Source organism: Diabrotica undecimpunctata, chromosome 4 (genome assembly GCF_040954645.1).
Source record: "Diabrotica undecimpunctata isolate CICGRU chromosome 4, icDiaUnde3, whole genome shotgun sequence".
Classification (NCBI taxonomy): Eukaryota; Metazoa; Arthropoda; class Insecta; order Coleoptera; family Chrysomelidae; genus Diabrotica; species Diabrotica undecimpunctata.
Genome location: NC_092806.1, coordinates 45527081 through 45541635, shown reverse-complemented (window position 1 = coordinate 45541635; position 14555 = coordinate 45527081). Strand labels below are relative to the sequence as shown.

At 33.2% G+C, this 14555-nt stretch overlaps 1 protein-coding gene across 1 annotated transcript in view; it reads left to right on the top strand.

Moving 5' to 3' along the window:
• The first annotated feature begins 1215 nt into the window (after positions 1-1215).
• v (Tryptophan 2,3-dioxygenase vermilion) overlaps positions 1216-14555 on the top strand; it is a 67804-nt gene continuing 54464 nt past the window's right edge. The window contains exon 1 of the mRNA XM_072529392.1: positions 1216-1440. Within this exon, the coding sequence (XP_072385493.1) occupies positions 1418-1440 (23 nt within the window). The 5' untranslated portion in view covers positions 1216-1417. The remainder of the gene's footprint in view (positions 1441-14555) is intronic.

The following is a 14555-nucleotide window of genomic DNA, read 5'->3' as shown; positions in this document are numbered from 1 at the left end:
TGTATGCTACCCAAAAAACGTTAAAATATTAAATTATTTTCTTAAAATGCAGTTTATTCAAACTGAGACAAACTGAGTAACATATATATTAAATGAGGTTTTTTTAACAAAAGAGGTTTTGTTCGAATAACAGTATTTACAAAAATACTTAAAAAAGTTCAAAATAACCTTAAATAATAATAAAAGTGATTTTTCTCATTCAGTATGTATAAATACATATAAACATGTTTTTTTCTTACTTAAAATCTGAAAATATTGATGCTACATATTTTTTTAACCTTTAAATGTTATTTTAATGCAAGAAAATGGAAAAACTCAAATATCATGAAATATTTTACTAAATAATTGCGAAAAAGGCACACTTTAATGGTACTATTTATACATGTTTAATTATTCCGAAAAAATGTCTGATCTTTGCTAGTCACATTCTTTGAACGGCGCTGCTTAATAGTGTTTAAAGGTAAGAAAAGATGGAAAAATTCAGTAAAATTCACAAAAACGAAAACCGGGTTTTTCGCATTTGAAGCTGAAACATCTCTAGCTTGTCTGAAAAAATTAATTGAAAACATGCTGTTTAAAGATGTGGAAATGTGAAAAGAGTTGAGTAAATATAGTAAAAACCACCGAATAACCGCTAAAAACCTGGTTTTTCGCATAAAAGATGGTCGTATTGGTTTCTTTGTAGCCTGAAAATAATGTTTTTTAAATTTAAAGACGCATTGATTCGGGTTGTATCGATCTCAAAAAATCTGATTAACCCCGATTATAAACTTTGAAAAAACATGATATTTGGGGGATTTAAAGGTGTTTCGCCCAATTTTTGAATGTCCTAACGACTCAGTTACTTCCAATTTATATGCCTAACCTACAAAAAAACCTTGATTTGATATATTTTGAAGTTATAAAATGAGAAACATCACCAAAAACCAAACAAAATTTTGTAATCACATATAACGTAAACAAATAAAAAAAAATAATTCTGGTAGTGAGGACATGCCTATCTTAACGGCGGGTACCCTTTATATTGATAATGGCTTATAAAAATAACAAAATATTGTTTTGAAATGATTTCATAGTCTATACAGTAATATTCCATAGAAGATACTATAGAAGAATCTTTAAATACAAAAAAGTGTAGAGTGTACAAATACCTGAAATTATGAAACTTAGCATATAACGGAAATAAATGGGAACGCTTTCGTCCTCCCCTCTAATAAAGTTCTTTCACACGCGACAACCGAATTCCACCGACATGCGATATGTCCGCAAATATAAAGGCTACATTTCTATAACAAGTCATGTAGAGCTTATTAAATAATCCATTTTAAAGACAGACAGGAAGATAGTTGTGAATTAGAATTGATAGATTGATATCGTCAGTTAGTTTTTAACAGTGAAATAAGGCGCACTGAGACAAATGAGCTGCCCTCTTGCATCACAGTAAGTTTTTACGAAAATTTGGAACTTTTATGATTTATTATAATTTTGTGTATATAAAACTTTAAATATTTCATAAAAAACATGCAAAAAATATGAAATTAAAAAAAAAATTTAAAGCAAAACTGGACAACTCTCCAACAAGTTAATTGCTAGGGGTGGGTAGTATACCATAAATTTACAATAAAATAAACATGTGAACCTTATATAAAGTTATAATTTCAAAGCTTTAAACAGTTATAAAATAAGAAGCTTTTCGTGGTACAACCCCATCTTCAGTTCTTGATTAAAAGAAAGATTCGCATCATTACTTATTGATTCTATATAATTGAAGTAACAAACCAGTTGACCCAGAATATTGCATCTGATCGGCGGTCAAAAATTTACTTTATTGGTGGTAATGTTATTCTTCCCCCAATTAACGACATTTTAATTTAAGAGCATGTTACAATCCTTTCAATTATAAATAATTAATAAATAACATTTGATATAAAACTTCAGATATATCCCTTTCAAAATGTTCATACTGTTATTGTATAAAAAATTTATTTGCATTAATGGTGTGCATTAAGTGAGGAGAGATAAATCTTAAAATAAGTCTTGTACTCTTTTTGATCCTGATTCCTGATGGTCTCATTTCTTTCTAACTTCAAATTTGGTTTTTGAGTGTATAATTAAATAATAATATCGAAACTATTAGTACATTCTAAGAGTTAATTGTATAGTTGAGTTTTACTATCTAAGAATCCCTTAATAATGTCTTAATAGTTTATCAGTTTTTGACTTTATTAATGTTGCAAATGATCTTATACAAAATTTTTTTTTAATAGTAGACTATTTTTCGGTTTGTATTAAATCACCAGATTTTTTTCGGCATTAGGAAGGATGCCCATGCAGCCAGAATCATTAATTAAATTATTTTAATAACAGGATTTAACAGGGATTACACCTCTTCTTCTCGCCCAGGGGTCTACCAATGCATTTTTGTTGACAACATAAGGTAGACCTCAGATAGTGTAGGTATAAACATTTAGGAAACACATCTTCTTCTTCTATTCTTCTTTTGAAGCATAACTCTGTCTGTTTTACAATGTTGCTCCAGTAAGTTGTCGTTCCATCGTTTTCGCAGTCTTCCTACTGATCGTCTCCCTATTGGAAAACCGTCTCTTGCCGTCTTTACTACTCTATTTGTTGTCATTGGGCTTATATGATCGTTCCATTCTACTCTTCTATTTCTTAACCAGTTCTTAATGTTATCTACCTTGCATCTACGTCGTATATCTGTACTCTATTCCATAGTGTCTTACCATTAAGTGTTTTCATCTCTGTTGTTTGTAACATCCTTTTTGTCCTATCTGTGTTAGGTCGTGTTTCTGCGATTATTGGTCTGATACTGCCATTATTGGTCTGATGACTGTTTTGTAAATTCTGCCTTTCGTTTCTTTACCGATATTTTTATTTCTCCATATTTGTTTCATTCAGGCAGCCTGCGGTTCTGTTTGCTTTATTTACTTGATCTTCCACTTCAGTTTCGAGCTTTCCGTAACGAGATAATGTAATGCATAGATATTTAAACTACGTTACTTTTTCTATTATCTGACCTTTCAGCTCCAATTTACATCTTAGTAAATTTGGTGTTGTAACCATGCATTTTGTCTTTTTTTGGGGAAATTAACATTTTAAATTTTCTGGCGGTTATATTAAATTGGTGCAGCATACGTTGTAAATCGTCTTCACTTTGAGAGAGTAGTATTGCGTCGTCTGCATAGCTCATTAGTTTAAGTTGTTTTTCTCCCATTTGGTATTATTTTATAGTTCTTAATTTTTTTATTATTTTATTAATAATCAGGTTGAACAATAGAGGATTCAGGAAATCTCCCAGTCTTATCCCATTACCAGCTTCAATAGGGTCGGTTAGTTCTTCTTTCACTTTTACTTTTATTGTATTGTTTTGGTAGATATTTTCGATCGTTTTGATTATTCCTAGAGGTATCTCTTGCGTACAATAAGTGGACAACATTCTTTAATTTGACCCGATCACGCCTTCTTAAGGTCCACGAAACATAGATATGCCGGTTTGTTGTATTCTAATAATATCTCTTCCACTTGTCTCATTATAAATATAGCGTCGGTGCATCATCTTTCCGACCTAAAACTTTGTTGTTCTTCTGCTAGTGTTATAATTTCATTTAGTTTATTTGTTTAGGAAAAACATGAGAAGTAAAATAAAAATGATCTTATAGTTAAATTTTCGCTGTTTTTACAAAAGATAACATGCAATCGTAAATCTCTTTTCTATCTAAAGCCAGCATATACATGATATTATATGGGCTATCGATTTTTAACTGTATACATTTTTTGAAAAGTTAAACAGATTGCCCTCTGTATTTTATGTACCCAAAGAAAATGTGGTCCAGATCTCGGATTATGTAAAAAAGCTCGCTAAAATCGTTCTGCAGTATTTTGATTTTATGGAAATGTGCTGGATGATATGCGTGCCCAAACTTCATTCTACTGATAGTGGTTATACTTCTACGGTTGTAATCATATTTGCTGTACTAAGGATTTCTTGTCAATTTGGTTTCTATTTTTGTATATCGAATTGGATTTGTAAAACAGTACTCTAGCCACAAGTATGTGCATATCTTCAACATTTTTTCATTTTTTGTTTTTATAAATTTATATGTTGTTCTATTGATTGTAATCATATTAATGAGGGTTGTAATCATATTTGCTGTACTAAGGATTTCTTGTCAATTTGGTTTCTATTTTTGTATATCGAGTTGGATTTTTACAACAGTACTCTAGCCACAAGTATGTCCAATTCTTCAACATTTTTTCATTTTTTGTTTTTATAAATTTATATGTTCTTCTATTGATTGTTATCATTAAAATTGTGGTTGTAATCATATTTGCTGTATTTAGGATTTCTTGTCGATTTGGTTTCTATTTTTGTATATCGAGTTAGATTTTTAAAACAGTACTCTAGCCACAAGTATGTCCATTTCTTCAACATTTTTTCATTGTTTGTTTTTATAAATTGATATGTACTTCTATTGATAATTCACAATTTATCATCATCATCATTGGTGCTACAGCCCTATAAAAGAGCCTCGACCTTCCCAAGTCTATTACGCCAGTCAGTTCTATCCATTGCCAACTGTTACCAGTTTGCTGCGCCTATTTGTCTACCATCCTCATCTACACCATCCCTCCATCTGAGTTTTGGTCCACCCCTTTTTCTACTTCCCACAGGTTGTGACATAAGGATTCTTCTAGGAGGGTTGTTCTGCTGTGATCTTGCCAGATGTCCTGCCCATCTTAGTCTTCCTATTTTTATAAAGGATACTACGTCTTTACCACCAAATATATGTTTATATCTGTGATATATCTCGTAGTTGTACCTCCTTCTCCAAACACCATTTTCACAGATGCCACCAAATATTCTTCTCAGGATCCTTCGTTCAAATATAAGCAGGAGATTTTCATCTGCCTTGGAAATGGTCCATGCCTCTGACCCATATGTCAACACTGGTTGTATAAGGGTTTTGTATATGGTTATTTTTGTTTTTTGGCTTAAGTTTCTGCTTCTCATATGTCTCATCATTCAATCTTCGCTTATCCACTGCTGGACATAGATCTCCCTCATAATTTTCCATCAATTTCGATCTTGTGCCTCTTGCATCCAATTCCTATGACAACGTTTTAGATCGTCAGTCCAACGTGTTGGTGGACGACCTCTACTTCGGTAGGCATCATCTCTTGGTCTCCATTCCAGTATCCGCTTTGTCCATCTATTGTCTGTCATTCGAGCCACGTGACCTGCCCAGTTCCATTTTAGTGTTGCTGCTCTCTCTATTGCATCAGCCACTCCTGTTCTTTGTCGTAGTTGGCGATTTGGGATCTTGTCTCGTAGTGAAACGCCCAACATAGCACGCTCCATCGCCCTTTGACACACACGGATCTTTTGAACTGTTCTCCTTGTCATGGTCAACGTTTCGGCACCGTAAGTTAACACTGGCAAAACACACTGATTAAACGTTTTTCTTTTAAGGCATATTGGTATATCAGACGATTTGAAAATATGGTTCAGCTTGCCGAAGGCTGCCCAAGTCAGTCTTATACGACGGAGAAGCTCAACGGTTTGGTTATCTTTTCCTATGCGAATCTCATGATCTAGGTATTTATAGGAGATTACCTGGTCTATGGATCTTGTTCCTACGCATATATCTTCGCTGACTACAAGATTTGTCATCATCTGGGTTTTAGATATATTTATATAAATATATAAATATATCTCATATGTCTACTCAGTCCAAAATAGCATTTGTTTGCTAGGATTATTCTTCGCTTGATTTCTTCCGTTATGACGTTCTCCTTAGTGATCAGGGAGCCTAAGTATGTGAATTTGTCCACCACTTCAAAGGTAAAATTATCAACCGTGAGTTGGTGGCCGATGTTTCTGGCTCTATTGTTGGGTATTGATGCCATTATCTTAGTTTTATTTTCATTTACTTGCAGGCCCATATTTTTTGAGGCGTGTGACAAGGTGGTATACATTTCTTCTAGCTTGCGTGTTGTGCGGGCAACTAGATCAACATCATCTGCATATGCCAAAATTTGGGATAATTTATTAAAAATGTTTCCTCTGCTGTCTATTTGGGCATCCCTGACCGCCTTTTCCAAAGCTATGTTGAAAAGGAGACACGCCAGCGCATCTCCCTGTCGCAGCCCAACATGCGTTTCAAATGCCTGTGATTGTTCGCCCTGTATTTGGACTTTGCAAACAACTTTACGTATTGTAGCCTTAACCAATCTTATCAGTTTAATTCACAATTTATATCTTCCCCAATTTGTATGTATACATTCTTTGACAATGTTATTTGCGACTTCATTGTTTGTTATACCTGCGTGTCATTTGACCCAGTAGAATTCATGATTTTAATTAAGATCTTTTAAATTTTTAATTATATTGTGATTGGATGTATTCGAGTTTTTTAAAACTGAAAGTTAATCTGTAAAAATAATTGCGTTTTGGTAATCTTCCTGTTGTACATATTCGCTATAAAAATAGATGTATGTTCAAATTCAGATTATGTACAAATTAAACATAAAAATACTTGTAATATAAATTTAATGCAACGCCTACTTTGCAAATTTCAAATTGATAAGTTGTGTAATGCTTCATCTTATCTGTATCATTTTAGGTGTGACATCAAAATCATACATAAAATATTTAAATATTTCTTGTTATTTAAGTAAGGTATATTTGAAACCCAAAAAATAGCTTATACTATTTTAAAAGACTTAAAGTAATTTATTTTCAGTATTAAGTAATAAATATTAAGACGCTGACACGCGCTAGTTTTATTAAATAGCGACTGAATCATTTAAGCTGTAAGCTGTAAGCTGTGATTATATCTGTTTGCAACGATTATAAACTCGATTTTCTTCACGTTCATTTCCGATTCGTGTTGTATGGTGCACTGTTTTGATCTATTTTAACACTAAACTTTTGTTTTCAAAACTTTTATAAAATTTATCCTAATTTATAATCACTACATTAATTTTGGTAGAGTACCTTTCTCAGGTGATCGATTTTTGGAATGCTTTTACACTTTATAGTCTTCAACTGAATAGGTTAAGGAGGGGAGAACTGTTTGTCTCAAGTTGGTCATGCAGAATTATGTCTTTATGTTTTAATTTATTAATTTCCGTAGATTCTAATAAAGATAGCTTAAGGCCTTAATTTTGAATGTAAAGTATTTAAAATTGATCACTAAAAGAAAGATTATTGTCTAGAAGGTGAAGTGCGTACGTAGATTCAGTAAAAGTATGGCCTCCATTCGTAAGGGTACATCACAATAAATATGGGAGACTAATAAACATTCTCTAACAACATTAATTAATCATCTAAAGGTAAACATTCCAGTAAAAAAATTACCGGATAGCAGGTAAAACCCTTAAAATAATTAAAAATAGAAGAAATCTTGGTGATAGTGGTGTACATAGTAAAAGGGAAAAGGTCAGTTTAAGAGACCTCAACAAAAAAAAATAAAACGAAGATGCAGGGCCGATAAACAACAATACTATCACAATATATGCAAAGAAACTGAGAGCCACAATCAAAACAATCATCCAAGAGATATATTTAAAAAATACCATAATAATAACAAGAGACGAAAAGGCAGAACTTAAGCCGTTGAATGCCACACAGGAACCCTAAGAACCAACAGAGAAAAAATAGCAGAGACATGGAGATTATATTGCCGGGTTCTATATAGAGATGATCAACGTCAGCAACTTGTTCACCAAACTGCTAAAGAAATCTAAGAACAACCTAACACACTCGAGAATGAAATAAGACTGGTGACCAGTAAACTTAAGTATAACAAAGCACCAGGTCCAGATATGAAAACAGCAGAAATGTTCGAAGCTACAGAAGAAACCGTAATAAAATTTCTTCACTTAATATCCCAATACTGACATACGGATGTGAATCTTGGACCCTACGACAAGCGGAAAGAAAAAAGATAGACGCCACTGAAATGTTCTTTTAAAGAATGTTACGAATTCCGTAGACCGACCACAGAACAAATATTTCAATTTTAAATGAGCTAAAAGTCAGCAAACAGCCATCCAATAAAGCCCATCTCCAACAATTAAAATACTTTGGACATCTTATGAGAGCAGACACAGAAAACATGGAAAGACTTATTATTTAATGGAAGGTAGAAGGCCAAAAATTACGAGGAAAATCTTTAACAAGATAAATTGATCAAATTACGAGCATATGCAAAAGACCTTGCATGAGATAAAAGAAGTTACCAGAGACAGAAAACTTTGGAGGCGGACAATACACGACATTATGATGACCACTATACTGCCTCCGGGGGGTAGGATTGAAGGAAGATTATTGAAAGCCCTTTTGTGCTTTGCTATTTATTTCTTAAATGTTCTACCAGTTTGACCGATGTAAGGTTTTGGGCCGTCGCCACATTTAATTCTGTGTACACCATTGTGTAAATGCTTTTTATTTTGGCTCTTGTTGTTCTTAATATATTTGCTTAAGTTGTTATTTGTTCCTTTGTTATTCCTTCCTTTTTATGTATTTGGATATTTTTGTTGATATTTTACCTGTGTATGTAATCAAGCAGAAGGTACTGGATTTTTTCTCTAGTCTTTTCTAATTTCAGGGCTTTTTTATGTAGTTTTTAATTTAAAATCTTATTTATTGTTTGTTCGATGTACGCATTGTTTACTGCTATTTGCTTAATAATATGCAATTTTATCACAAAGTTAGTTTTTGACATGGAAATTTCTATTAATCTATGTAACATGCTTTGTTAGGCTACCAATTGTGTATAGTCGTTTGATTTTCTGATCTTTATGTCCTGAGCTGGGGATGAAGAAATAAAAATTTTTATTTAGGACTATAAAAAAACATTACATATGTTTAAATATTAATTAAATATGTATTTGGAGATGGGTAAAGTGATACATATTTTATTAAATATGTTGATTATTTCATCATACTAGTGACGTTATCCATCTGGGCGTGAGGACGCCATCGAAAATTTCATTAAATGACTAGGAGTCGCGTGATAGCTTATTTGAAAAGACATTTAATTCTTTATATAGTGATATAAACATTAACATACTTATTTATACAGGGTGGACAAAAAAGATTTAATGTTTGAATAAGATTAATTTACACAACAATTTATTATTACATATGTGTGTAAGTTCTTAAATACAAAGTAGGTACATTTTGCCTGAAAACAAAAAAAATATTTTACAATAAAAATTGCTTTTAGCTTAAACTAAATGTTCATATTGCCACTATTTTATAAACCTTTTATAAAATTTAATGATGAAGATTTTGTGTTCGACCGATGTAAACTTTTGATTTTTGATGAAAGTCACCCCATAGAAAAAAACCAAGTGGTATAAGATCTGGACATCTTGAGGCCATTCTATTATTCCTTGTCTACTAATCAATTAAAAGCCAAAAATTACGAATTCGAAGTGTAAGGTGTGGGGGTGTATCATCTTTACTACATACAATATCTACATTTTTGCCAATTCATTGTTCCATGTTGTAGCTAGAAAGTTGCTTCATCAGAACAAAGGACTTTATGAACGGAACGTGGCCTTTGGTTTTATAATTTTTGTATTTATTCGCAAAACTAAATTTGGCGATTTGGATCATTTCATTGATTTCCTGGACATTATGAATTTCATGCGGATGATATTTCTCTTTTTTTAGTACATGTAAACCAGGCATTTGAAATTTTTATCTCATCTGCAATATGCCTTAAAGCTATTTGACGATTCTCTGTCACACTTAATAATACATCAAGGTTTACATTATTATTTATTGGTGGACGACCAGTCTTTGCAACATGTTTCTCTAGTGTCCGATTTTTCATTTTGTGGGAGCCACGGTAGTTAAATTATTCTATCCATCCCAGATTCTTTCCAATAAATTTAATATTACTAAACATTTCTGTTACTAAAATCATATGTTCTCCATTTTCGACGTGCTAACCTTAACTTTACCTCTTTAACTCTTCTTTAACTCTTTCCTCTTTAACATCCCTTCTCCAACTCTCCAACTTCTCCAATATTTCTTTGCTCTCCTCCACTAACATATCATCAGCAAAAAGCATTGATCAAAGGACCCCTTTCTTACCTTCTCTGTCAGTACATCCGAAACAAGATTAAACAGATGGGGCCTCGGTAAAGGGGCCTTGATGCAAATCTACCGTCATTGGAAAACTTTCGGTCAATACAAATTGCTTACTTTGGTGTACGTTTTCTTAATCATATTATTCACGAGCCTTACGTACTTCTCAGGAACCCATTTCTCTCTTATACATCTCTCTAGCTCTTGTCCAGGAACTCTATCATACGTTATCTCAAGATCCATAAATATCGAATGTAGCTTTCTTTTATTCTCGTTATATATCTTTATAAACTGTTTTTTTCCTTCCTTGCATAAACCCAAACTTTCCTTCTATTATCGACGTTTCAATGTCCTCTTTACCGTTATACACTAATACCATCATATGCTCTCTCCATTCATTGAGCATCCTTACTTCCTCGTATATCCTACACAAAACCCCATAAACCCCTTTCTCTCCTAGTGCCTTCCAAACCCATATAGGTATTGTATCAGGTCCTAATACCTTACCATTCTTTATTTTACTGAAAGCCTCGATAACCTCATCTCTCACTATCCCTGGTATTACATTCTGCTGATTTGGGATCCCGCTTTCTCTGTCTCTCCTCTGGTGTCCTTTATTTAGCTTTTTCTTAATACCATCTTTGCTTTATTTGAACATCAGGTCTTTATACTCTTTCATCAGCATCCTTAATCCGCCGCACATGAGCCAAAACCTTTTTCTTTGCTTAAGCAATGCTCTATAGCCTTTTCATCTCTTTGGTTTCATCCAACTCTTCATCTTCATCTTCATCTTCATGCGGACGATCTTTTTTAGCATCCGCTACATCGCGTTTTGCTACCTTGTATATATTCTTATCTTTCTCTTTTAGACCTGGTATACCTCTTTGTAGCCTCTCTTTTCTAGCTTACATTCTGATGTACTTCATCGTTCCACCTCTAAGTTTCTTTGTCCCTATGAGGTCCTTTATCATATGTTCTACGAAGCAATAGTAGACTTAACTGAAATAGTTTACCTGCTTTAACCTCTTTAACTTATTTGTAAGAATTTATTAGCTACTGATACAACCGTTTGCTTCCAATGAGAATATCGGTAATCCGGTAAATAAAAGAAAAGGGAATAGAAAGATAAATTAAATGAAATCTTAAGTAACATATCAATTATAATGAAAAAAGCTTTAAACTTTTGATTGGAAATTCCAAAACTAATAGCCTGAAATGGCTGAATAGGCATAAGTAAGATCAAAAAGAAAATTTTATTTCTTAAAACAAAAGGTATCCATGTAGTTAGTTAAGAAAAAGAAATAGTTCTGTGCTTGAAGTCGTCTTAAAATTATTTGGGAACTACTGTTCACTGTTCTTTGAATTATCTGTTTTTGAATTTATAAAATTCTACATAAGCAAATATTGACCATGTACTGATGCTTGTTATTGGTTTTTATTATTTTTAAAACAGTGATGAAACAGTATTTATAATTACAAGAAAGCTTTTGTTAAGTAATATAATTAAATAACATAATACGTATTATTATTTCGAGTTATACGAGTTAATAATATAATAATTTTCACTACGCTATCGTTTGACGATAGTAACTTAAAACTCTATAGCAACAATAATAGACGTAAAGCACACGACTATAAAAAATATTTACTTAATAATTACATATTTATAGAATAGAATACAATAGAAATATGCTTTATTGTCACTGAAAATTGTACAATTTTATGGACAAATCTTATAAAATGTCAGAAAAATTACAACAACAATTTAAACTATACTGAAATTACATAAATCGTCAATATCACAAAATGTATATCTATAATATAAAAATGAATCGCAAAATGTGTTGGTAAGCGCATAACTCAACAACGCATGGACCAATCTTAACAATTCTTTTCTTAAAATGTTCCTCGAAGTCTAAGAATGGTTTTTAAAGCAAGAAAAATTCGAATAATTTTAGAGAAAACCCTAAAACAGCCCTTTTATTTTTCCCATACAAATATTTTTGGAGCGGACTGTTCGGTCCGGGAACACTTTGAAAGAATTAATTCAAACAAATCTTCCACTATTGAATGAACAACAGAAGTATGTATTTGATAGACTTATAAAAGTAACAAATGATAAAACAGCAGAGATTTACTTCTTAGATGCACCTGGTGGTACAGGAAAAACTTTTTTGATTTCATTGATATTAGCAACAATTCGCTCACAAAATAAAATTGCACTTGCACTCGCTTCGTCGGGAATCGCAGCATCTTTGCTTGAAGGTGGTCGAACAGCCCATTCAGCACTAAAAGTGCCATTAAACATGCAAAACAACGAAACTCAAACCTGCAACATTTCGAAGAACTCTGCAGCAATGTGAATTGATTGTTTGGGATGAATGCACGATGGCACAAAAAAAATCTTTGGAGGCTTTAGATAAAAGCAATCATAACCCAAATTACGGTGCAATAACCCCGGAGGTCAGCAAACCCAATCAACAGTTTTGTCAGCATTTAATTTTTATATAAAAGAAATAGTATTGTAATTAAATTCAGTTATTTTCAATCAATAAAGCAGTGCAGTATAGTTGTAAAAGTTAATAAAGGGTCTTTTTAAAAAGTACCTTCGTGAGTTTAAACCTTTAAGTGGCACAGTGCAGTAAGATAGTGGGAGAGTCTACAGAAGATCCTCGTCGTTCTTAAACGTTTACCCGCTACGAACCAACCAACTTCCAGGGAAAACTACGGCCGTTCAACCCCAGAAGTCAACGAAAATCCAGAGTTAAAGAGTAGAAATCAATTTATATGACGAAAGACGATAAAAAGAAAGCGAAAGAAGAAAAGAAACCAGTTCCTTCGAAAAGAAATGCACCCAAGCATCATCATTTATCTGTAAGCAAATTTAAAATATTTTCTAATCATAATTTAATTGATTCACAAGCTTCATCTTTTAAAATTAGTAATTCTCTTTCAACTATTAGTGAATCGATTATCGAACCTGGTGCTGCTTCTATTTCGCAAAATAACTCAGCTTCTCAATTTAGTTTAAAAACCAACGTTAGTTCTTTAGATAATACTTTAAATAGCTTAGATATACCATCTATAATTATTACTCCCGCTAGTGAATTAAATACTATGGCCATGGCACCCGCTCCCGCTCTAGTTTTCGACGTCAATAAAGATCTTTCCATCGTGCCTGATTACGATGGTAACCCTAATGAACTTCACAACTTCATTAAAGTTACTACAATGTATCTTAATCTTTTCTGGGGTGTCCCAATAACTTCCAAATAATCCCAATAACTTCCAAAATCATATGATAACTCGAGGTGTAATGAATAAAATTAAAGGAAGAGCTCGAGAAATCATTTCCGTATATGGGTGTAAAGATTGGCCCACGATAAGGACCATACTAATTCAAAACTTTGCCGATCAACGTAATGAAAATTCGCTTACAAGAGACATGTTAAACTTAAGGCAAGGACCCAACGAAACTCCTCAACAGTTTCACGAGAAAGTAATGTCACTTTTAAACACAATTTCGAACCACTTTAAACTACATACCGACAATGCAGATGTAAAGAGGAGCAAAAAGGAATTCTTTCAACAACAGGCCCTAACTACGTTCTTAGCAGGATTACGAGAACCAATGAGATCAACCATACGATCAATGAGGCCTACAAATCTTGCTTTCGCTCTTCAATTCATCCAAGAAGAAAACAATATTAGGTATTTGCAGAAAACAACCAATTTTTCATTGCCAAATAAGAATTCTACCCACACACAACCCCAGAGACAGCCGCAGTTCACAACACCACCACAATGGCAACAACCCATGCCCAGGCCACAGTTACATCAACCATTTTTCGGAAGTAATCCAGCACCGTTCCGACCAACATTTACCCCATGATGGCCAATACAACCCGCTCGATTCCAACAACCAAGGCAACAATTCATGGCAAACACACAACCTCCAAGACCTAACCCATGGGCAAGCAGACCACCACAACAGTACAAACCAACACCGATGTCTATAAGTACACGCCAAACGGGACATAACAGAGGTTCAAGCTTCAGAAACTTTAGGCCGCAGCAACCGCAACTACACACCCCCAAGTTCACCGTAGAGGAGCTATTCAATATTGAACAACAAGACGAAAACGATACCGATGCCTACTATGGAGAACAGACATACTACTATCCAAATCAGGACGCATATTCAGATGACTACCACGTAGAAGATTACCAAAATGCCCAATACGAAGAAGAAGATGTAAATTTTCCAAAACTCCAAGAGGAAAACGAAGAAACGTAATCGAACTCAATTCGTATTCAGATAAAAAAGAACTTCCATATATCGAAATTAAAAATCCTCCCCTTAAACTTCTTCTTGATACAGGGGCAACCAAATCATTTCTTAACCCCGAAATTGCATCCGAATATTATA